At 52.8% G+C, this 20624-nt stretch overlaps 5 protein-coding genes and 1 non-coding gene across 6 annotated transcripts; 2 read left to right on the top strand and 4 right to left on the bottom strand.

Moving 5' to 3' along the window:
* Window positions 1-45: 45 nt before the first annotated feature.
* ACC1 (acetyl-coenzyme-A carboxylase) lies at window positions 46-7269 on the top strand (the record flags this gene model as incomplete). The annotated part of the gene is made up of 3 exons (XM_062950037.1): window positions 46-222; window positions 284-5399; window positions 5462-7269. The coding sequence occupies 3 exons, from the start codon at window positions 46-48 to the stop codon at window positions 7027-7029; spliced, it is 6861 nt and encodes a 2286-aa protein (XP_062795902.1). The 3' UTR covers window positions 7030-7269.
* Window positions 7270-7413: 144 nt separating this feature from the next.
* Window positions 7414-7500, bottom strand: QC764_0110770. Its single transcript has one exon. It is a non-coding gene; the product is annotated as a tRNA-Lys (tRNA).
* A 5893-nt stretch (window positions 7501-13393) lies between these two features.
* Window positions 13394-15140, bottom strand: QC764_703810 (uncharacterized protein). Its single transcript, XM_062950038.1, has 3 exons — window positions 14467-15140; window positions 13971-14406; window positions 13394-13917 (listed from the first exon to the last, which is right to left on the bottom strand). Exons 1-3 carry the CDS (start codon window positions 14803-14805, stop codon window positions 13811-13813), a joined length of 882 nt encoding a protein of 293 aa, XP_062795901.1. The 5' UTR covers window positions 14806-15140; the 3' UTR covers window positions 13394-13810.
* A 430-nt stretch (window positions 15141-15570) lies between these two features.
* Window positions 15571-17595, bottom strand: set9 (histone lysine methyltransferase Set9; the record flags this gene model as incomplete). Its single annotated transcript, XM_062950039.1, has 1 exon — window positions 15571-17595. The coding sequence occupies one exon, from the start codon at window positions 17593-17595 to the stop codon at window positions 15571-15573; it is 2025 nt and encodes a 674-aa protein (XP_062795900.1).
* An 816-nt stretch (window positions 17596-18411) lies between these two features.
* Window positions 18412-19115, top strand: mrpl38 (54S ribosomal protein L38, mitochondrial; the record flags this gene model as incomplete). The annotated part of the gene is made up of 3 exons (XM_062950040.1): window positions 18412-18582; window positions 18636-18720; window positions 18777-19115. 3 exons carry the CDS (start codon window positions 18412-18414, stop codon window positions 19067-19069), a joined length of 549 nt encoding a protein of 182 aa, XP_062795899.1. The 3' UTR covers window positions 19070-19115.
* QC764_703840 (uncharacterized protein) lies at window positions 19072-20583 on the bottom strand (the record flags this gene model as incomplete). Its single annotated transcript, XM_062950041.1, has 3 exons — window positions 19072-19498; window positions 19557-19646; window positions 20314-20583. The coding sequence occupies 3 exons, from the start codon at window positions 20581-20583 to the stop codon at window positions 19454-19456; spliced, it is 405 nt and encodes a 134-aa protein (XP_062795898.1). The 3' UTR covers window positions 19072-19453.
* Window positions 20584-20624: the final 41 nt, after the last annotated feature.

Genomic DNA, 20624 nt, shown 5'->3' with positions numbered 1-20624 from the left:
TCCCCAACAAACGAGTCTGCAACCCACCCCCCCAAAGCAGCAATCATGGGAGACACACCACGGAACGGCGTTATAGTGCCCAAGTCCAACGGCAAGGCTTCGTATGCCGAGAAGCACAAGATCGCCTCCCACTTCATTGGCGGCAACCGGCTGGAAAATGCCCCGCCGTCCAAGGTGAAGGACTTTGTCGCTAACCACGACGGTCACACCGTCATTACAAATGTGAGTGCTCGCCTGATACTTTTCGACTTCGAGAAAACACTTCTAACTCTCTTGTTCACAGGTATTGATCGCCAACAACGGTATCGCCGCCGTCAAGGAGATCAGATCAGTGCGAAAATGGGCCTACGAGACGTTTGGCGACGAGCGGGCCATCAAGTTCACTGTGATGGCCACGCCAGAAGATTTGCAAGCAAACGCCGACTACATCCGTATGGCTGACCATTACGTTGAGGTTCCCGGCGGCACAAACAACCACAACTATGCCAATGTCGAGCTTATTGTTGACATTGCGGAGCGTATGGACGTACACGCCGTGTGGGCAGGCTGGGGTCACGCTTCGGAAAACCCCAAGCTTCCAGAGTCCCTCGCCGCGTCACCAAAGAAGATTGTGTTCATCGGTCCTCCGGGCTCTGCCATGCGCTCGCTCGGTGACAAGATCTCTTCCACCATTGTAGCTCAGCACGCCGATGTGCCATGTATTCCATGGTCTGGTACTGGCGTTTCCCAAGTGAGTGTGGACGAGGATGGCATCGTCACAGTTCCAGATGATGTCTACCTCAAGGGCTGCGTGAGCTCATGGCAAGAGGGCTTGGAGAAGGCGAAGGAGATTGGTTTCCCAGTAATGGTCAAGGCCTCTGAGGGTGGTGGTGGTAAGGGTATTCGCAAGGTCGTCAACGAGGAGACCTTCGAGGAGCTTTACAAGGCGGCGGCGAGCGAGATCCCTGGCTCTCCCATTTTCGTCATGAAGTTGGCCGACAGTGCGAGACATTTGGAGGTTCAATTGCTTGCTGATCAATACGGCAACAACATTTCGCTGTTTGGCAGAGATTGCTCGGTCCAACGCAGACATCAAAAGATTATCGAAGAGGCCCCCGTCACCATTGCCAAGCCAAACACGTTCAAGGCCATGGAGGAGGCTGCCGTTCGCCTCGGCAAGCTTGTCGGTTACGTTTCCGCCGGTACCGTCGAGTATTTGTACTCCCATGCCGATGACAAGTTCTACTTCTTGGAGTTGAACCCTCGTCTCCAGGTCGAGCATCCCACGACCGAAATGGTCAGCGGTGTTAACCTCCCCGCTGCCCAGCTGCAGATCGCCATGGGTCTCCCACTTCACCGGATTCAGGACATCCGTTTGCTGTATGGTGTGGATCCCAAGACGGCCACCGAGATCGACTTCCAGTTTGCGAACCCTGAAAGTGAAAAGACCCAGCGGAGGCCAACGCCCAAGGGCCACACCACGGCCTGCCGTATCACCTCCGAGGATCCCGGTGAGGGCTTCAAGCCATCCAACGGTGTGCTCCACGACTTGAACTTCCGCTCCAGCTCCAACGTCTGGGGTTACTTCTCTGTCGGTTCCGCTGGTGGTATTCACAGCTTCTCCGACTCTCAGTTCGGTCACATTTTCGCCTACGGCGAGAACCGTGCTGCCTCCAGAAAGCACATGGTTGTGGCCCTGAAGGAGCTGAGCATCCGTGGTGACTTCCGTACTACTGTCGAGTACCTCATCAAGCTTCTCGAGACCGAAGCTTTCGAGGACAACACCATCACCACCGGCTGGCTTGATGAGTTGATTTCCAAGAAGCTCACTGCCGAGAGACCTGACCCTATGCTCGCTGTTGTCTGCGGTGCTGTCACCAAGGCTCACATTGCCAGCGAGAACTGCATTGCCGAATACAGAGCCGGTCTGGAGAAGGGCCAAGTCCCCTCCAAGGACATTCTCAAGACTGTCTTCCCTGTGGACTTCATCTATGAGGGCTACCGGTACAAGTTCACCGTCAGTCGTTCCAGCTCTGACAGCTACCACCTCTTCATCAACGGTTCCAAGTGCACAGTCGGTGTTCGCGCTCTCAGCGACGGTGGTCTCCTGGTCCTCCTCGATGGGCGCAGTCACAACGTGTACTGGAAGGAAGAGGCCGCCGCCACTCGCATCTCAGTCGACAGCAAGACCTGCCTGTTGGAGCAGGAGAACGATCCCACCCAGCTCCGCACGCCATCTCCCGGTAAGCTCGTGAAGTACTCTGTGGAGAACGGTGCCCACGTGCGTGCTGGCCAGACCTTTGCCGAAGTTGAGGTCATGAAGATGTACATGCCCCTCATCGCGCAGGAGGACGGTATTGTGCAGCTCATCAAGCAGCCCGGAGCTACCCTCGAGGCTGGTGACATTCTCGGTATTTTGGCTCTTGATGACCCCAGCCGCGTCAAGCAAGCTCAGTCGTTCATCGGTCAACTTCCCGAGTATGGCCCTCCTGTGGTGGTTGGTAACAAGCCCGCCCAGAAGTTCACCCTTCTCTTCAACACCCTCAAGAACATCCTCATGGGTTTCGACAACCAGGTGATCATGCTGCAGACCCTGAAGGGGCTTATTGAGGTGCTCCGCGACCCCAAGCTCCCCTACAGCGAGTTCTCGGCTCAGTTCTCTGCTCTCCATGCCCGCATGCCCCAGAAGCTCGACGCTCAGTTCAGCTCTGTTCTCGAACGTGCGTCCTCGCGTGGCGCCGAGTTCCCTGCTCGCAACCTGGCCAAGGTCTTCCAGAAGTTCCTTGACGACAACGTCACCTCCAAGAGCGACGCGGACGTCCTCAAGACCACTCTTCAGCCTTTGACCGACGTGCTCGACATGTATGCCGAAGGTCAGAAGGTGCGTGAGTTGACCGTTATTACTGAGCTCCTGAACATGTACGCCGAGGTCGAGCGCCTTTTCTCTGGCCGCCGGTCTCAGGACGAGGAAGTCATCTTGCAGCTTCGTGACCAGAACAAGGAGGACACCTCCAAGGTTGTGCAGACTGTGCTGTCGCATACCAGAGTCGCGGCCAAGAACTCGCTGGTTCTCGCCATTCTGGAGGAGTACCGTCCCAACAAGCCCAATGTTGGCAACGTTGGCAAGTACCTTCGCCCAGTGCTTCGCAAGATGGCCGAGCTCGAGTCCCGCCAAACTGCTAAGGTCTCGTTGAAGGCTCGTGAGATTCTCATCCAGTGTGCCCTTCCGTCTCTCGAGGAGAGAACCGCCCAGATGGAGCACATTTTGCGCTCCTCTGTTGTTGAGTCCCGCTACGGCGAGACCGGCTGGGACCACCGGGAGCCTAACCTTGAGGTCATCAAGGAGGTCGTCGACTCCAAGTACACTGTCTTCGATGTCCTGACATTGTTCTTCGCTCACGAGGATCCCTGGGTTTCTCTGGCTGCTTTGGAGGTTTACGTCCGTCGCGCGTACCGTGCGTATGTCCTGAAGAAGATTGAGTACCACACCGATGAGACCGAGACGCCATCCTTCGTTTCCTGGGACTTTGCTCTGCGCAAGATTGGCCAGACCGAGTTCGGGCTGCCCTTGCAGTCCGCTGCCCCATCCTCTCCGGCTACGCCGGTTGATAACACCTTCAAGCGTATCCACTCCATCAGCGACATGTCCTACCTCGAGAGGAAGACACAGGAGGAGCCGACCCGTAAGGGTGTGATAGTGCCATGCAAGTACCTCGAGGATGCCGATGACCTCCTCTCCAGAGCTCTCGACACCCTCCCGGTGATGAACGGCGCCAAGAAGAAGACCCCTGGCTTCATTCCTGACCTCAGCGGCAAGCGTCGCCCGCCCCCTCCTCCTCGTCTTGACAGCATCGACGAACTTTCAGCCGTTGTCAACGTTGCCATCCGCGATGCTGAGGGCCGCAGCGATGATGAGATCCTGAAGGAGATCTTGCCCCTGGTCCATCAGTTCAAGGATGACCTTTTCGCCCGCCGCGTCCGTCGTCTGACCTTCATCTGCGGCCGCAACGATGGCTCGTACCCCGGTTACTACACCTTCCGTGGCCCCGAGTACATTGAGGATGACAGTATTCGCCACATTGAGCCTTCTCTTGCCTTCCAGCTCGAATTGGCTCGTCTCTCCAAGTTCAAGATCAAGCCCGTCTTCACCGAAAACAAGAATATCCACATGTACGAGGGTGTTGGGAAGGGTGTTGAGACTGATAGGCGCTTCTTCACTCGTGCTGTCATTCGCCCCGGAAGACTTCGGGATGAGATTCCTACCGCCGAGTACTTGATTTCGGAAGCCGACCGCGTGATCAACGATATTTTTGACGCTCTCGAGATTATCGGCACACACAACTCGGATTTGAACCATATGTTCATCAACTTTACTCCCGTCTTCCAGCTTCAGCCTCAGGAAGTTGAGCAGTCGCTTCAGGGCTTCTTGGATCGCTTCGGTCCCCGCGCTTGGCGTCTTCGTGTTGCCCAGGTCGAGATCCGCATTATTTGCACTGATCCCTCCACCGGCATGCCCTACCCTCTGCGTGTGATCATTACCAACACCTCTGGCTACGTCATCCAGGTAGAGATGTATGCCGAGCGCAAGTCGGACAAGGGCGACTGGGTCTTCTACTCTACCGGTGGCACCACCAAGATCGGATCCATGCATCTGCTCCCCGTCTCGACCCCTTACCCCACCAAGAACTGGCTCCAGCCCAAGCGGTACAAGGCTCATTTGATGGGCACTCAGTATGTGTATGATTTCCCCGAGCTTTTCCGCCAGGCCATCCAGAACAGCTGGGCCAATGCTGTCAAGAAGGTCCCCTCCATGGCCGAGAAGCAGCCCCCGGTTGGCGAGTGCATCGAGTTCAACGAGCTTGTCTTGGATGACCATGACAACTTGGCCGAGGTTTCTCGCGACCCAGGCACCAACACCTGCGGTATGGTCGGTTGGCTCATCAGCGCCCGCACCCCCGAATACCCCAAGGGCCGCAAGTTTGTTGTCGTCGCCAACGACATCACCTTCAACATTGGTTCTTTCGGGCCCAAGGAAGACAACTTCTTCTACAAGTGCACAGAGCTTGCTCGCAAGTTGGGCGTTCCCCGCATCTACTTGTCGGCCAATTCGGGTGCTCGCTTGGGTCTGGCCAACGAGCTGATGCCTCACTTCAGCGTGGCCTGGAACGAGGAGGGCAAGCCCGAGGCTGGCTTCAAGTACCTCTACCTCAACGATGAGGCCAAGAAGAGGTTCGAGAGCACTGTGCTGACCGAGGAGGTCTCTGAGGGTGGCGAGAAGCGTCACAAGATTGTCACCATCATCGGTGCTGAAGACGGTTTGGGTGTCGAATGCTTGCGTGGTTCCGGCCTCATCGCCGGTGCCACTAGCAGAGCCTACCAGGATATCTTTACTTGCACGCTCGTCACTTGCCGCTCGGTTGGTGAGTTATTCCCCCTTTTTCTGACGATCTTTTGAAATGAGTCGTGTACTGACTGTTTGCAGGTATTGGTGCCTACCTTGTCCGCCTTGGTCAGCGTGCTGTGCAAATTGAGGGCCAGCCCATCATCCTGACTGGTGCCCCCGCCCTCAACAACCTTTTGGGTCGTGAGGTCTACACCTCTAACCTCCAGCTTGGTGGCACTCAGATCATGTACCGCAACGGTGTGTCTCACTTGACCGCCAACGACGACTTTGCTGGTGTTTCCAAGATTGTTGAGTGGATGTCCTTCGTTCCCGATAAGCGCAACAACCCTGTGCCCATCAGCCTTGGCATCGACAGCTGGGATCGTGACGTTGTCTTCACCCCAGAGCAGAAGAAGCCCTATGATGTCAGGTGGATGATTGCCGGCAAGCAGGACGAGGATGGTTTCCAGCCTGGTCTGTTTGACAAGGATTCCTTCGTGGAGACCCTTGGCGGCTGGGCTCGCACTGTCGTGGTTGGTCGTGCTCGTCTCGGCGGCATTCCTATGGGTGTCATCGGTGTCGAGACCCGCTCTGTCGAGAACATCACACCCGCCGACCCTGCCAACCCTGACTCGATCGAGCAAGTCAGCAACGAGGCCGGTGGTGTTTGGTACCCCAACTCTGCCTTTAAGACTGCTCAGGCCATCAACGACTTCAACTATGGCGAGCAGCTTCCCCTGATGATCCTTGCCAACTGGCGTGGATTCTCTGGTGGCCAGCGTGACATGTACAACGAGGTCCTCAAGTACGGCTCGTACATTGTCGATGCTCTCGTCAAGTTCGAGCAGCCAGTCTTCATCTACATTCCACCATTCGGTGAGCTTCGTGGCGGTTCGTGGGTCGTCGTCGATCCCACCATCAACCCGACCGCCATGGAGATGTACGCCGATGTGGACGCCCGCGGCGGTGTCTTGGAGCCTGAGGGTATCATCGGTATCAAATACCGCAAGGACAAGCAGCTTGAGACCATGGCCCGTCTCGATCCAGTTTACTCGGGCCTTAAGAGGCAGATCGCCGACACGTCGCTTTCCAAGGAGGAGATCGATGAGATCAAGAAGAAGATGACGGAGCGCGAGCAGGAGCTTCTGCCTGTATATGCTCAGATCAGCTTGCAGTTTGCCGATCTTCACGACCGCGCCGGCCGCATGAAAGCCAAGGGTGTCATTCGCGAGGTGCTTGAGTGGCGCAACGCCCGCCGCTTCTTTTACTGGCGCGTGCGCAGAAGATTGAACGAGGAGTACATCCTCCGCCGCCTTGCCTCGGCGGCTGCGGTTTCGGGCGTTCACAACAAGAATGCGGCGGCAGCTGCCCAAGCCCGCGCCCGTCACCTCTCCCTCCTCGAATCCTGGTGCGGTATTGCCCACTTTGACAAGTCTGATCGGGAGGTTGCCATCTGGTACGAGGAAAACCGCAAGGTGGTGCACGAGAAGGTTGAGCACCTCAAGGCCGAGGCTCTGCAGGCCGAGATGCGCGAGCTCGTCCGTCTTGGTAGCCAGTCTACGGAGGATGCTGCCAGCAACCCTGCCTGGAAGGGTATCCGCGATGTCCTTCACACCATGCCGGTACAAGAACGGGAGAAGATGCTCCAGTATCTCAAGCAGGTGTAATTTGGTATGATGTTGCCATGAATGGGCAGTAATTGGGGGGGGGAAAAGGGATAAGAAAATACAAGGTGACGATTGTACGAGACTAAAATGGTTTTTTTTTCTTCCAGAACTCTGTAATTGCATGCACATGATGGACGGGATGTATGGGTTGAAAGCGGTGTTAATTTTTGTCGTTTGGGCATGGTTGGGATTGGACAGTTCTTCAGCGATAGTAACAATACATGTTTCCAAGTTATCACGATTTATGTCGGTGTGAATGTGAGATGTCTGGTGGTTGGAAACAAGAGGAATCAACATGGTGACGGCGATGGCGGTGGTGATGATGGTGGATCATGCACAATAACATTTACCCTAATACCGCTGATTGCCCCTATCAAATAGCCTGCCCGGCTAGCTCAATCGGTAGAGCGTGAGACTCTTAAGGAGTGCTCCGAAATCTCAAGGTTGTGGGTTCGACCCCCACGTCGGGCTCAATTCCCGTCGAAACGACATCATTTTTGCCGTTTTTTTCTTCTGATCCATACTGGATGAGTCGCTCATTTTTGCCTTTTTCGGGGAATTTGATGGAATCTTTTCGTTTCGAGAATTTCATGACCTGTGCTGTGATGTCAGAGTGTCTTGGGCAGAGGAGGGAGAATATGCATTCGTGATCAATCTTTTTTTTCGGGATGCAAGCCGAGTGGGTGGAAAAGTCCCTTGCTTGAGTGAGAATATGGTACGAAAGGAGAAGAGAGTTGGTTTTTCATTGCCGTTTTGGCTGATTCGATCCGGGAAGGAGAGGAGATGGTATTTACATCGGACTTTTTTGTAGAAAGGGAGGGGGTGTAACCGAAAGAGGTCAAATGAGGCGGGTACGTCAGCCTGGTGTAAGCGCGGTCACATACCAGTGACACGTGCCAGCCTTGTCATGTTTGGTGATCTTGTTAGACCTCTTCCAAGATTTTGGGTCCGGGGTCCTAGCCGATGAGGCGGCTTGTAGTATATTGTCTGTCCAAGCGGGTGGGTGTGAGATGAATTGGCCCACCAGGAGGTTCAGATTGGGTTGTGGAAGGTGATGAAAACATGAGTGACCGCTTACATGTGGAGGCTGCATTGGTTGTGCTTACATGGGAATTGCATCATTCTTTTGGGGATGGTGATGATGATGAGGTGAGGTGGACGAGAAGAAGAAGAAATATGGTGGTACGAGATAGCGGTTGAGTGACAAGTGCCAGGGAGATGTTGTAAGAGTGTGAGAAGGGGGGCTTCACAAAGCAATAAAACGGACGAGAAAATGTGTATGTAGGGAGGCTGTGTATAATTTCGACGTCAGTGGCTTGTTGTCATGATGGGTGTCAGGTAGTTGGGATTGAGCCGTGTGGTTATGATAAGCAAGAAGGACGCGCTCAACTTTTTCTTTTGGGCTTTCTTCATGATGGCTGCAGAAAGCTGAACTTGCGCAAGGAAGTTTTGCATTCAGCGCTGACTTGGTCGTCAAATCACTGGAATCGCGTGAGCAAGGAGTTGTCAAAGACTTGGATCGATCTTGAAAGCAGAAATCTCAGTCTTTTCTACTGCATAATCGGCACTTGCCCGTCAATCGGACTTCGACGGTAGCAGGTGGCTTGCTTGTTGTGTTGGACCCTGGTTCCACGTGGGATGTTGGTGGTGACACGGCCAATAGCTGGTGTTCTCAGGCTCATCCAGTCTGGAATGACGTATGGGGATCTCGTTTGGCTGTGCGTTGAAATTTCACAAGAATTTCCCTCAGGGTTCTCGGCTTTCATCCAAGACCTTGGTAGCGCTCGCGTGGCTTTTGCACATGCCGTGGGCGTTTGTCCAATCGGTTGTTTGCCGAGAAGCCTCAAAGACAGCATGAGAAAGTCAAAGGATCAAAAAGCAAGGCTCCAAATCAGATTTCGGTGCTGTATGAACCCGAACTACCTAAAAGTGAGGGTGAAGGGAAAGGTACATAAAAATTCAAAACGCCATGAGCAAACTCCAGCCAGTACTCCAGGATTGATATCCATCCAGTGGGTAGGGAAAACCAGGATTCTTTGTGAGCCTCGACATGAAACTATCTTGGGCCTCCTGCGGCATTGCTGTTACCACTCGTTAGCTGCCACCCTCGTAATGAATGACAGACCTTCAAACACGTACGTACAGACATCATGTTTCACGATTTGGGACCAAAAGATCAAAAGATGTCCAAGGCCGTGACGTTCCCCTCGACGAGATTGTAGTAGCCGCCATCATTGCTGATATAATAAACAGCGACCTGGATGTAATATGCTCCAGCCATGGGGTAGTTGGTTGCAACCGCATCGAAGGTAAAGTGAACAACACCATTGCTCGTGCGGGTCCAGTCAGGGGATACCGTCGTCGCCCCTGTCAACCCGTCATCTACAGCGGTTTGGCTGTATCCTTCATGGAGAACGACGGTAGCGAAGAGATTGCCGATATTGGTGATATCTACGCCTTTGTAGTCTGAAAGAGTGAATGAGACCTCGATTGCGGGACTGATGGTTTCGTTCATCCCTACGCTTGCAGGCGGTTGGCCAATAACCCTGAGGGGGTCTGAAGAACGACGTGCCATGGTGAAAGAGGTGGAGGGAAGTTGTTGAGATTTAGAGCTTTCTGATATGGAGTCGACTGTTGGTATTTACTGAAGAACTCAGTGTGCGATTAGCGTGTTGGCAGATGGGGAGGGGGAATACGGCTTCATATACCTGTTCAGAAACCTGGTCAAGGGGTCATCGGATTCGTTGATGAAGAGTGATAAAGAGAATCCTGGTCTGGTGGTGGTTTCAATACTGACTTGAGGAACCAACAAACCGGGCACCATCTCGCATCTCATGTTGCTGAGCCTGGGTGGACTGGTAATCGGGACCCGGAACGTGCCGGATCTCCTTGTTCACACCCAATCCTCCCCGCCATGAGGGGGGGGGCCCTTGTGCATGGAACATGTATTGAAAGATCAGGGGAAACGTTGATGAAATCTACCAGAGCCGAACACATGAAACCCCCCTGCTCTTCCTCGTCACCTGGTAGGGGAAAGGGGAAAAGGGGGCATCAGGAACAACAACAGCTGAAGGTTGTTGAAATCTTTCAGTTTTACTAGGTAGACATCGTTGTGGCCGAGTACTAGGTAAGGATATCACTCTTCTTTCTTCGCGAATTTTCGCTTCTGGTAAGCAAATCCAGTCCCGTTCACCTTTGGTAAAAATACCGCCATGATCGAGGGTGTGTAAGTTTATCCCGAGAATACGGAACTGGAACGCGATCGACCCTGCCAGATATGATTTGTCACTTTTGTGGCGGCAAGGTCTGGGATGTCTATAATCCAATAAGGTTTCTCCATGCCCAGATCCTCATGGTGGGGACATGGAAAAAGAACCGATGGGTTGTGGTGTATCTACGATAAAGCATCGTCGTTGGTTTCGAGAGTCCGAATTAGCTGAACATTGTGCTTAACCAAGTTAGCTCCCTTGGTCTGACCCCAGACCGTTTGCCGGTTAGAACTCAGGGAATAGTATTTTAGCTCCGATTCCCAGACAAGTTTTGGATATACAGATCAGAGCTGGTACCGAGCTGGCTTCGAGCTCCAAAGAACGCGGCATCTCCTAGAGAATCCGGCCCTAGCAAAAGATTTCGACCTAGGCTTGACTTCTGTGATTCACCATGCCTTCTCAAGTCCTCTATCATACATAATCTTTCGATAACCCAATTTTTTGGTCTTGACAAAGGTCGTCCACGTTGAAGAGGAACAAGGGTAGACTACATTTAAACTAGTGATGATCTCTTCCCGATCCGAGATAGCGTGACTGCTGCAGCCGCTTAATCTCGCAGTTGAGTCCGATCATGGCGTTCGCTTATACATGTGCAGATCACGAAGGAATGTTCCAATGTTCCAACGGTACGTACAGTCGGTGGCTTTGGCAGGCAACAAATTCCTTTTGCACGTGGCCACCCCCTTTTTGATTTCATTGCCACCAGAACTTCGGAGACTTCTCCGAGACGTGGGGATTTCCGCAGGTATTTTGACGGCTCTCCAGTCGACTTGGCGTTGAAGTGGCAGTAAAGACTCCGCGTGGTATTTACCTCCACATGTATGCGGTGCAACATGCAGGGTCCATCTTCAATGACGCAGCCTTGCGATGGTGACTGATGTGATTGATCATGTTTCGAGCTGGGTGCGGGATGAGACCTACCCGATACTTTAGCCCTCGGATGCTGTGCCAAGAGGTCGACTGAAAGTTCGCTAACGCGACGAAAATCGTCGACAATATCACCATGAATGAACAGGTCTGGCCCAGGGGGCAGAAGACGAGTTTGTTCTGAGTGGAGCTGAATAAGGCACTGTGCCAAAAGCAAGCCTGGTGAGAATGTGCTGTGAGCAAGTTCCAAGAATCAACATCCCTTACTTTCCGGTATTGGGAATGGCGTCAGCAAACCGAGCGTCTTTTTGACCGATCAATGGCGTCGACTGGAGTGGGATGAGTAAGTGCTCACAAATACGCTCGCAAGGTTGGTCCATATGCAGCCTGATCACAACGTTCCTTCCATCAACAGGCGGGTTAGAGAGTCGCAGGATCGTCAGTCAGAAAGGCGGTGTTATTTCAAGATCAGACCTGCAGGAAGATTAGTTGCCCGCATTGCAATTGGTTTGGTTCAAGACATCAGGAAATCAAAAATACCTGGGAAATGCGTCCTATGTGTACAAACATGACGTCGCCAGAGAGTTTGAAGCGTAGCGCAGTTAGAAGAAGATAAGGTAGGATGAAAGAGACCAAATCCTGGGGTTAAATACTGCGCGTCGTAAACGGAGGTCGGTCACCGCAGGCTTGAAGATATCACAAGTATCCAGACGCGCAGACGTCACACTACCCAGTATTCTTTCACCAATGAAGGAGACAGAGAGACTAGGTACCCACCAAGCAACTTCGTACATGCTGCTGCCCCCGAGATTGTTTCTCTTACACCTCAACTCTACCGTTTGATCCCTACTTGAAACAAGCCAATCATTTCATGCTCTTGCTCCAAGCTGTTGCAGCAGCTCGATAGGTATTACAGCAAAAATCTTTCAAACCATCCCCCGGATTATTTGGACGCTCCTCAAACGAAGGGAACCAGCTAAACATTATCCACAAATAATTCAAACACTCCCCAGCACAATCCGCTGGTTTGGTTAACCAAAGGAATGGATAAGTCACCCTTTTACCTACCTGTTCACCTCAACCAAATATTCCCTAGGCTCCATGTCCACAAAGGCCGAAGGTAAGCAAATCTGAAACAGACCTACCCACGCTACATCATTTCCATCAGCTCTATGATACCAGAGCTAACCCACTGTTTCCTAGATCCTTACAATCTCTTCCAGACAACCAAACATCATCTTCTCACTTCATACCGACGCCGATGGCAAACTACTACCATATCCTCCACCCCAACCGAACCCAACCCGAGATCCCATCTTGTATAGTGGCTCTAGCGACAACCTCCCAGTATCGACCCTATATCACTTCCCATCACAGTACATCCCAATCAGCGGACTTGTACAAACTTTCAAAACAAGACCCCCAACACCTTATCTTGACCACGTCGGCGCCGAGGAGGGTTCAGACCATCCAGACTGAATGCGGCAGGGCCAAAGAAGTAAGAACATCACTACGCTTAGAGAAGGAGCCCGTCTTGTTAGGGTCTAATCGCACCCTCGATTTTAGCTCTTTAATATTGGCCAAAGGCTTTATACAAAGAGGTGTGATCGTTTTCATTTTGATACAAGTCCCTACCAACATCGGGCAGGTTTAATATTTGAATAAAAACCTACCGGCTTATTTTTAATATTACCTAATTAAGTTACGTATGTTTCTTTTCAAAGTTTATAAACTTACCAAAGTAATTATCGCCCTTTTTTTTCTATCGAAAAAGAAGCTTTTATAATTTATAGCTCTGCTATATTTATTGTAGGTACTTAATATAAGTTGTTGAAAAAATAGTAGGAAAAAATAAATATTGACTAGATTACAGCCCTTTTAATTGCCGATATTTGATATCATTTTGGCCTCGCTGCACCTGGTATTAGCTGTATGGTTCATGTTGTAAGCCTTGGGAATGCCTTCAACCGGGTGGGCTCCACTGCAGAGCCTTGGCCAAAGTGGTGGTCAAAGTGCTCTTTTACAAGCCAAAAAAAGTCCATTGAAAAAAGAGCCTAATATCGATGGTGCGATGAGACTCTCATTTTGTCACTCTACCGTGCCTTTGAAAACCTGATTTTTAATTTCATGGCTCGACCGTACTTCCTCCCCTTTGGACACCCCCTTCCCGCTTCATCCCTATCACTGATCCTTCCCCGAGGTAGCAAGTAAACAAGACACCAAAGAATGAGGATATCGCCATCTGGGTTGAACTGTTATTAATCTGCTTTTTATTCAGTTTCAACGCCTCTTTTCCACTATGGTACCTAAATTATCACCACTTCAAGGAAATCCTCCTCCCGCCGAGGCAAGAATATAAAGCTAGGACAAGAAAAATAACTTACATTTTGGTACATGATACAAAAAAAGTCATGTCCGTCTCCCGCTTGGTTTCTTTTCTTCCGTAAGTCAAGCATAGCTGTGGTATAAGCCCCAATGAAGCAAAAGAGGTTAACAAAACTTCTGCAAAAACGCCGTCGCTGCCTTTCTCTTCCAACAACCATTCCCCTCCCTCCCTCCCTTGTGGTGGTAGTGGTGGTCATGGCTATAGTGATGGGTATCCATTATCCTCCTCCGTCTCCCTTCTTTATCCTCAACAGACAACCTTAAGCATTGGTGGCGCTGCTGTGACGAGGTCTCTTCCTCCCGCTCCCGGCAGCGGGGTGCATCTTCTCGTTGCGCTCCCGCTTGAGCTTCTCGTCCAAGACGCGGGCTGAAATGTCATGGTTAGCATTTCCCTCCATACCATCTCGACCAAAAACTTACTAAGAACATCGTAACCAAACCGAGGAAACTCCAAGCACAAGTTCCTGAACTCGTCCTCGGCCTCGGCGCGCAGCGTGTGCGATCTCGTGGCCCAAAAGTTGGCAACAGGAGCGCGGATGCTCGTGTCGTCCTTGGCCGTGAACTCGTAGACGTACCGCGCGTAGGCGATCTCGCCCTTGGCGGTGGAGTTGACGCAGTGGATCTTGCTCGACGCCAAGTTCTTGAGGTTGTTGAGGCCAAACTTCTCGGCCAGAGTGTAAACCTTGGCGTGCTTGAGGAGCTGCTCCCCGGTGTAGTCCACGTCGGGGATCGAGGCGTCCTTCTCCAGGCTGCGCTGGCCGGCGATCTTCTTGGGGAAGTAGTCGCCCGTGTAGAGGAACTCGAGGAAGCAACCCATGGCGTCGAGGTCTTCGTTGGGAAGCTCAATCTGGCGGGACTGTCGTGGAAGCGGTGGGTTAGCCTTCATCTGCTACTAGAGGTCAGGAGAAAGACATACGCTGCCATCATCGGCAAACTCGGCGATGCGATCGGCAAAGTATGGGCTCTGGGTCAACAGCCCCTGATGAGCCGTCAGGATGGTCTCTTCATCGTTGCTACCAATCAACAGAGTGACGACGGGGCTCCTCAGGTACTGCAAAAAGGTAATGCGCGGCGCCCGGGTATCGTCGGGATCGCTCTCAGCAAAAGGCAAATCGGCATTTTCGGTGCTGCCGCCAGCGGCAGAAGTTTCGGTGGCAGCGGCAGGCGCATCGCCTTCCTCGGTCATCTGGACGTCGCCAGTCTGCTGGGTGGCCGGGGTCTCTTCGACAATGACCTCGTTGAAGCTGTCGGCCATTGTGACGGGTTGAGGATATTAGAAGCTATCAAGGCAATTGATTGGCGCAATTGGAAATGATGGATGGAACTGACCGGCGCGATTGGTTCTGCTGGACCGGAGAACCGTTGCGGTTTAGTATCGATGATGACGATGCTGCAGCGATAAGAACGAGAGTCGAGAATTAACTGAATTGATAGGAAAATATCTCCATGGGTGGGGTTGATGGTTGTCGGAGGGATGATGCGCCGTCGGTAGTGTCGCAAAAAGAGAGGACGGAAGCCTTGCGCAAACGGAGAGGCTGGCGAACAGGAGGAAGGAAGCAAGCAAGCTCTCTCTCTGGAGCTCCTGCATCGGTTGCCCCGAAGAGACAAACAAAGGAAGGAGCTGTACGAGTGTCTGAAATACTACGCAGGCTCACAGCTGCCTTCAGGGGTACAATGGGAGCTTGGACCACCCTCCCGGAAGCACCTCGATGGCTCATCAGGGGCAGATCAACAGATCATCACCAATGCATCTTTTGGGAGTGTTAGAGTGTACATATTCTTGCATGTTTTTTCAACGCTATTTTCTTCGTCGTCGAAGACGAAGCAATAATTACCAATATTCCATCCACCACAATGATATATATATATATTACCCCTCGACACTGCCATCGTGGATAACATATCAAGACCCTCCGAGCCATCGAAAACCATAATATAATCGCTATTCCCATCAGCTATTGTACAAAGTTCCAGAAAAAATCAACCGTGATCAACTCGTTTGAGTGAACCTCTTCCATCCTTATGCATCCCCAATAACCTTTGCGCTCGCCCTACGAGCCCGCCCACTCCGCCGAACTCCATCGAGAGCAGCAGCGGTTGCCCCTTCCGCCTTCGGGACCAAACTCTCTCTGATTCTGGCCCTACCCCGCTGGGGAGGGTTGCTTCCTCCTTCGGTGTCCATCGTCGACTCTCTTTGTGAGCCTGCCCGCCAGCCCTTCTTCCCCCGCGCCCTCGCCTCGTCCTCTGGATCCAGGAAACGGTTGATGACACGGTGATCCAGAATGCGTTCTTCTTTATCGTTCTTGCCTGCTGGCTGGGTCTTGGGCCAGACGTAGCCGTAAAGCTTGGAGTGGCGCTCGCAACGTGGGCAATTGGCTCTCGTAAAGTAGGCGTCTTTTTGAACAAATGCAGTGTTGCAGTTGGTGCAGTGGATCCAGGCAGTCTCGGGCTCTGAGAGAAGTAAGGGTGTGAGGGTGTAATCTCCTGGCACACGACGCTTTTGTGCCGGTCGTGGTGACCGTTGCTGAGCGGCCTGGCGCTTCTTGGAACCCTTCGCCTTTCCTACCAGCGTTGTCGGAGCGGCCGCATCACTGGGAGGTGGCATTGGAACCACCTCTTCTACTGGAGGAGTCGCTTTCGTCGCTTCTGTGTTGTTCAGTTCTTCGGCCGGAGGGGTCACCTCGGTGGTGGGGAGAATTGTTGGGAAGCCGTACGACTTGTGGGGCACCGGGGAGATCGACTCGGGCAGTTGCTGTACGTCTATCTCAGCTGTAGGCTGCTCGTTTCTTAGGATTTCGATCGCCTGCTTGATAGGCGTCGGCTCAGGTGAAAGAATGAGCCCATCTGCCGAGTCTGAAGCGGGGGTCGTGACGTCGGTGAGATTGGCGCTGCCGGCTTCAGATGCAAGTGGACTACGCGAAAGTTCAGATTCCGAGCTGCTTCTCGAAATTGGCGATCCGGATGTTGTAGGTGGCAGATCATATTGCATAGTTTTGAGGCGCTTAGCCGGAGTGATGGGCGGGGTTCCGAGCGCTGCCGCACCTCGTTTGCGCCCCGGGCCTGAGCCCTCCGTCGATTCCGCTGTTGACTGCCTGTCGCTCAGAACCATCTGGCTTCCCCGTTTCTTGAGGACCCTCGGGCGGATATCCGGGGTGACGGACGGAGTTCGAGAGCCTGAACCTGCCACACTCTCGTCTCTCAACCTCCGCCGGAAAGAGTAGCCCTGTGACGCCGCCAAATCATCCTCGATGCTTCTCTTCACCGAAGTGCCCCCCTCATCTTGCTGCCAGCCATTGACCTGTCTCGCCTCGCACGTCTGGCACAAGCACTCGCAATTGTCCTCTCCAAAGTAACTCTCGCTGTAGCTGACTGTGATCTCCTCGCCCACGCCAATGTCCCTGCATGCGATGATCTCAATCCCTGCCTGGCCGCAAGTAACGAGCCGGGCATTCGCGTCGCAATCGTGATTGGCAAATCGAGCAGGCCCCATGAATAAGCTGGTTGACTTGCTCCTGCTGCTGACCACTAGACTAAAGTCCTTTTTGCGAGATGCCATGTCTGCCTCCTCCTCGGGGGTGATTGTCACCTGGATTCCGGCCAGGTATTTGATCGTCTCGTTGCGCCTGATGAAGCGCCGGGCTGCGATGCTGGCCTCATACGTGACGATGGTGTAGCGATTGGTTGCACTGACCTCGAAAGGGCAATCTGGCAGGTAGGTCGACATGTAGCGCCGCATGTGGGCTTTGAAGTCATCCTTTTCCTTGGATGTTTTGAGACCATTGTAGAATCGCTTTAGGCCGTCGGTCGCAAGCAGTTTCTCTTCGGCGGTCTTGAGATCGGAGTTGATGATGAGGTGAGTCTGGATGAGCTTGGCGATTTCCTCCTCTCTGACGCCCCGGGAAGGATGGTAAGATGTGCGATTTTTGGGAATGGTTGTCCAGTAATAAGTGTGGTCGATCAGAGCATCGGTTAAAATGTCGTCGTAAGCAGCTAGCTGTGCAAGCGTGAGCTTCTTCTTTCCCTTGGCTTGTGACTGGGGAGGCATCTTTGTGTTGTGTGTGTGTCGGGTATCGATGAGTTGGTCGACCGAGGTGGGTGGGAGGATTGTGAGGTGAAGTCGGGCGTCGGATGTTCGAAATATGAAAGAAGGAGTGGACGAAGGGGGTCAATGTTCAATGCGAGACTTGACTGCCTTCATGCGACCCGGGCAGATCAGATCGGGTCGGCGCAAGTGCCAATAATGGCTTTTTTAGGTTCCTTTGTGGGAAGGAAGGGAGCCGACCTGCAGCGGCTGGGCCGACAATGGGTAGGTGTGGGAGGTGAGACAGATGCAAACCTTGGGCTCGCCTCTGGCTGCAAATTGAGCTGCGAATGCCAGTTGTCGTCATAAGTTGGCAAGTTACGGGAGCAACCTAGGTAACAGATTCCGGATATAGATTGACGCTTGAAGACTGGCTGGTCTGTACCGTATGACTGCAGCTGCACTTTCAAGTGACTTGACCCGCGTTACAGATACTCTGACTTCCCGAAACCTGCAAAGTGTGCATGGGGTACAGGAGAAGAGGTCGGACGGGGAAAAGGGGAACGAAAAAAGACAGGATCACGGTTGCTGTCTGGTTGCCCTCTCGTTGCCAGGGAAATTGAGGGGGCTAGGCGAGTTGACCACCATATCTGGCGGAATCTGGCGGGGACAGCGCGTGCCAACAAGCTGATCCCCTGTCGCGAGTTTTTGCGCTGAGCTTCGCATTGGCCAGATCTCGTCTTGACTGGATCCACAGCTGCCGGTATGTTGGAACAAGCTAAAGAGCTTGCATGAGGATCCCGATTGGGCGTGGTTTCAAAGAAAGCAGCCTCTGTCCAAATGTTACATAAGCACAGCCTTGTGCCCCTCGGGTCGGCGCGAACAATTTTCCACGGCCAGGACATCCCGTCGCCGCATGGCAATTGGCTGCCCATCCGGGAGCTTCACGATCAGCAACGACACCCTCAGGTACGGTTTTGGCCGTCCGATGACAAGATGATTCAACTAAAGGTACTTTTCTATTCTTTTGCCCAATATAAAATCAAGCTAACCCTCTCCACCAGAGCATGCTCAACTGCATCGACAACTCTGGCGCCGCCATTGTTGAATGCGCCATGGTCATCGGCCAGAAGAGACACGCCTCGATCGGTACGATGATAATTACCAAGAAACCCGAAGAAAACTCACCCAACTGACCAATACAGGCGACCGGATCGTGGTGGTCGTGCAGAAGCAAAGAGATGCGGGAGCTGCCGGCATGGCCGCCGCCTCGGGTGCCAAGGTCAAGCGTGGTGATATCAGACATGCCGTCGTTGTGCGGACGAAGCAAAAGGTCACCCGGAGAGACGGAAGCTGCATCAAGTTCGACGACAACGCCTGCGTTTTGATCAACAAGTCTGGCGACCCCATCGGATCCCGTATCAACGGCGTCGTGGGCATGGAGTTGCGCAAGAAGAAGTGGAGCAGAATCCTCAGCATGGCCCCCTCGCAGGCATAAACTGAGACCAACACCAATAAAAAACGTGAAATCAAATCATGGGAGGGATCATTTGGGTGTATTATATCATTGCTCCACTGGGGAGTGGCATCAGAACGGCGTTATACGGCGTCGTGTAAACTACTTGTACAGCTTCAATACAGGCAAAATACTCGAATCACCTCTCCTTTCACGCATTTGTCCCTCATTCCCATGAATAAACAGCCCAGTAATAAAAATTAATTCCCATCGATGATGCCTCCTCCTATCCTCAAAGCCAAGTTTTGTTTACCCTAGCAGTGATAAACGTCTCCCACTCCTATACAATCTCGCCAAACGCCGTGTCATGCAAATGTTCCTGTATCTTACTCGCCGATGTACAAGTGTCCCGCCGAAAGACCAAACTCATTGGTAAATGTTACCGCAATAGCAGCACACATAAAAGAGTTTCTGAGAAAGGGTCAGCAACGGTTGGACTCCAGAAGGTGACAGGCCTGGAGCTGCTTACCATTCCCGTTTCAGCGCTTCGCTGTTGAGACTGAAAGAAGACAGCCTCTCCATGGTTGCAAGAGGGGCAAGTGCGCTGTTCTCTTGGCAGCTAGAGCAGAAACCCCGTCAGCCACTGGCTCAAACATAGGTAACGTGAAACCCGTGCACTTCGTCGCTTTAACCAAATCAACACCGGAACTCCCAACCCGCTGCTATCTATGTACCGGTATACGCTGCGGGATATGATCGTCGAGAGAAAGGGAACGATTGCGTGTGCCGCTGCAAGAAAAATGAAGAACGCCGTGTTTGCCAGGAATATTATACAATTTGTACGTCAAATCATGTCGTCATAGCCTCGTCGTGTCAAGTGAATGTGTATCGAAAGAGTTTGGCGACTACACAGCAGCGCTTTGAGCGAGCACGTAGTGTGACATGGCGTTATTCTCGGGCTCGAATCCCATGGCTTCTTCTTCGTCCTCCTCCATCAAGTCGCCAAAGTATTGCTCGCTCCGAGCCATGAAGTCGGCGAGGTTCTCGCGGTTGTCTTGCCAGGCGCAAATGTCGGCGTCGCCCTGATCGAGCCGCATGAAGTTCTGGAGCGGTACGGGAATGTCGGGATTGTGGGCATCGGTGGGGAGAACGGCGAGACGGTCTTTGCAAATCTCACACGAAATCATGCGGCCGCATGTCAGGCAGCAGACAAAAGCGCAGTGGTCCGGGTTCGGGTGTTGTTCAAACGAGCTAGCATGATGGGAAGCAACAGAAGAATCACCCACCGTAGGATCAGAGCCAACGTCCTGCGTCACGCCGGCCGTCTCGCCAGCGGCATTGTTGAGGACATTGCGAAAGATGCACGACGAGGTGGCCTCTTCGGAGAAGTTGCAAGTGCGGCAGGTGAACATGAGCTTGCGATCGGCCTCATCTTCCTTGGGGTAGAGCATGTTGCTGCATTCCGAGCAGAAACGGAACGTGATTTGTTCAAGGGGCTTCTGGCCATGGAGCTGCGATTGCTCGCCCGAAGCTGAAGGGGCTGGTGATGAAGCCATTGCTGATGTCGTGGCTGAGGAGTGTGTTGTGTGGTGTTATG

Source organism: Podospora pseudoanserina (genome assembly GCF_035222485.1).
Source record: "Podospora pseudoanserina strain CBS 124.78 chromosome 7 map unlocalized CBS124.78p_7.2, whole genome shotgun sequence".
Classification (NCBI taxonomy): Eukaryota; Fungi; Ascomycota; class Sordariomycetes; order Sordariales; family Podosporaceae; genus Podospora; species Podospora pseudoanserina.
This window is presented reverse-complemented; position numbering and strand designations above follow the sequence as displayed.

Coding starts and splice junctions, on each gene's coding strand:
- QC764_703810 (XM_062950038.1), bottom strand. CDS start 14,805: ATGGCCGACAGCTTCAACGAGGTCATTGTCGAAGAGACCCCGGCCACC. Junction 14,407..14,466: donor AGTTTGCCGATGATGGCAGC/GTATGTCTTTCT, acceptor CTTCCACGACAG/TCCCGCCAGATTGAGCTTCC. Junction 13,918..13,970: donor GTTTGGTTACGATGTTCTTA/GTAAGTTTTTGG, acceptor ATGACATTTCAG/CCCGCGTCTTGGACGAGAAG.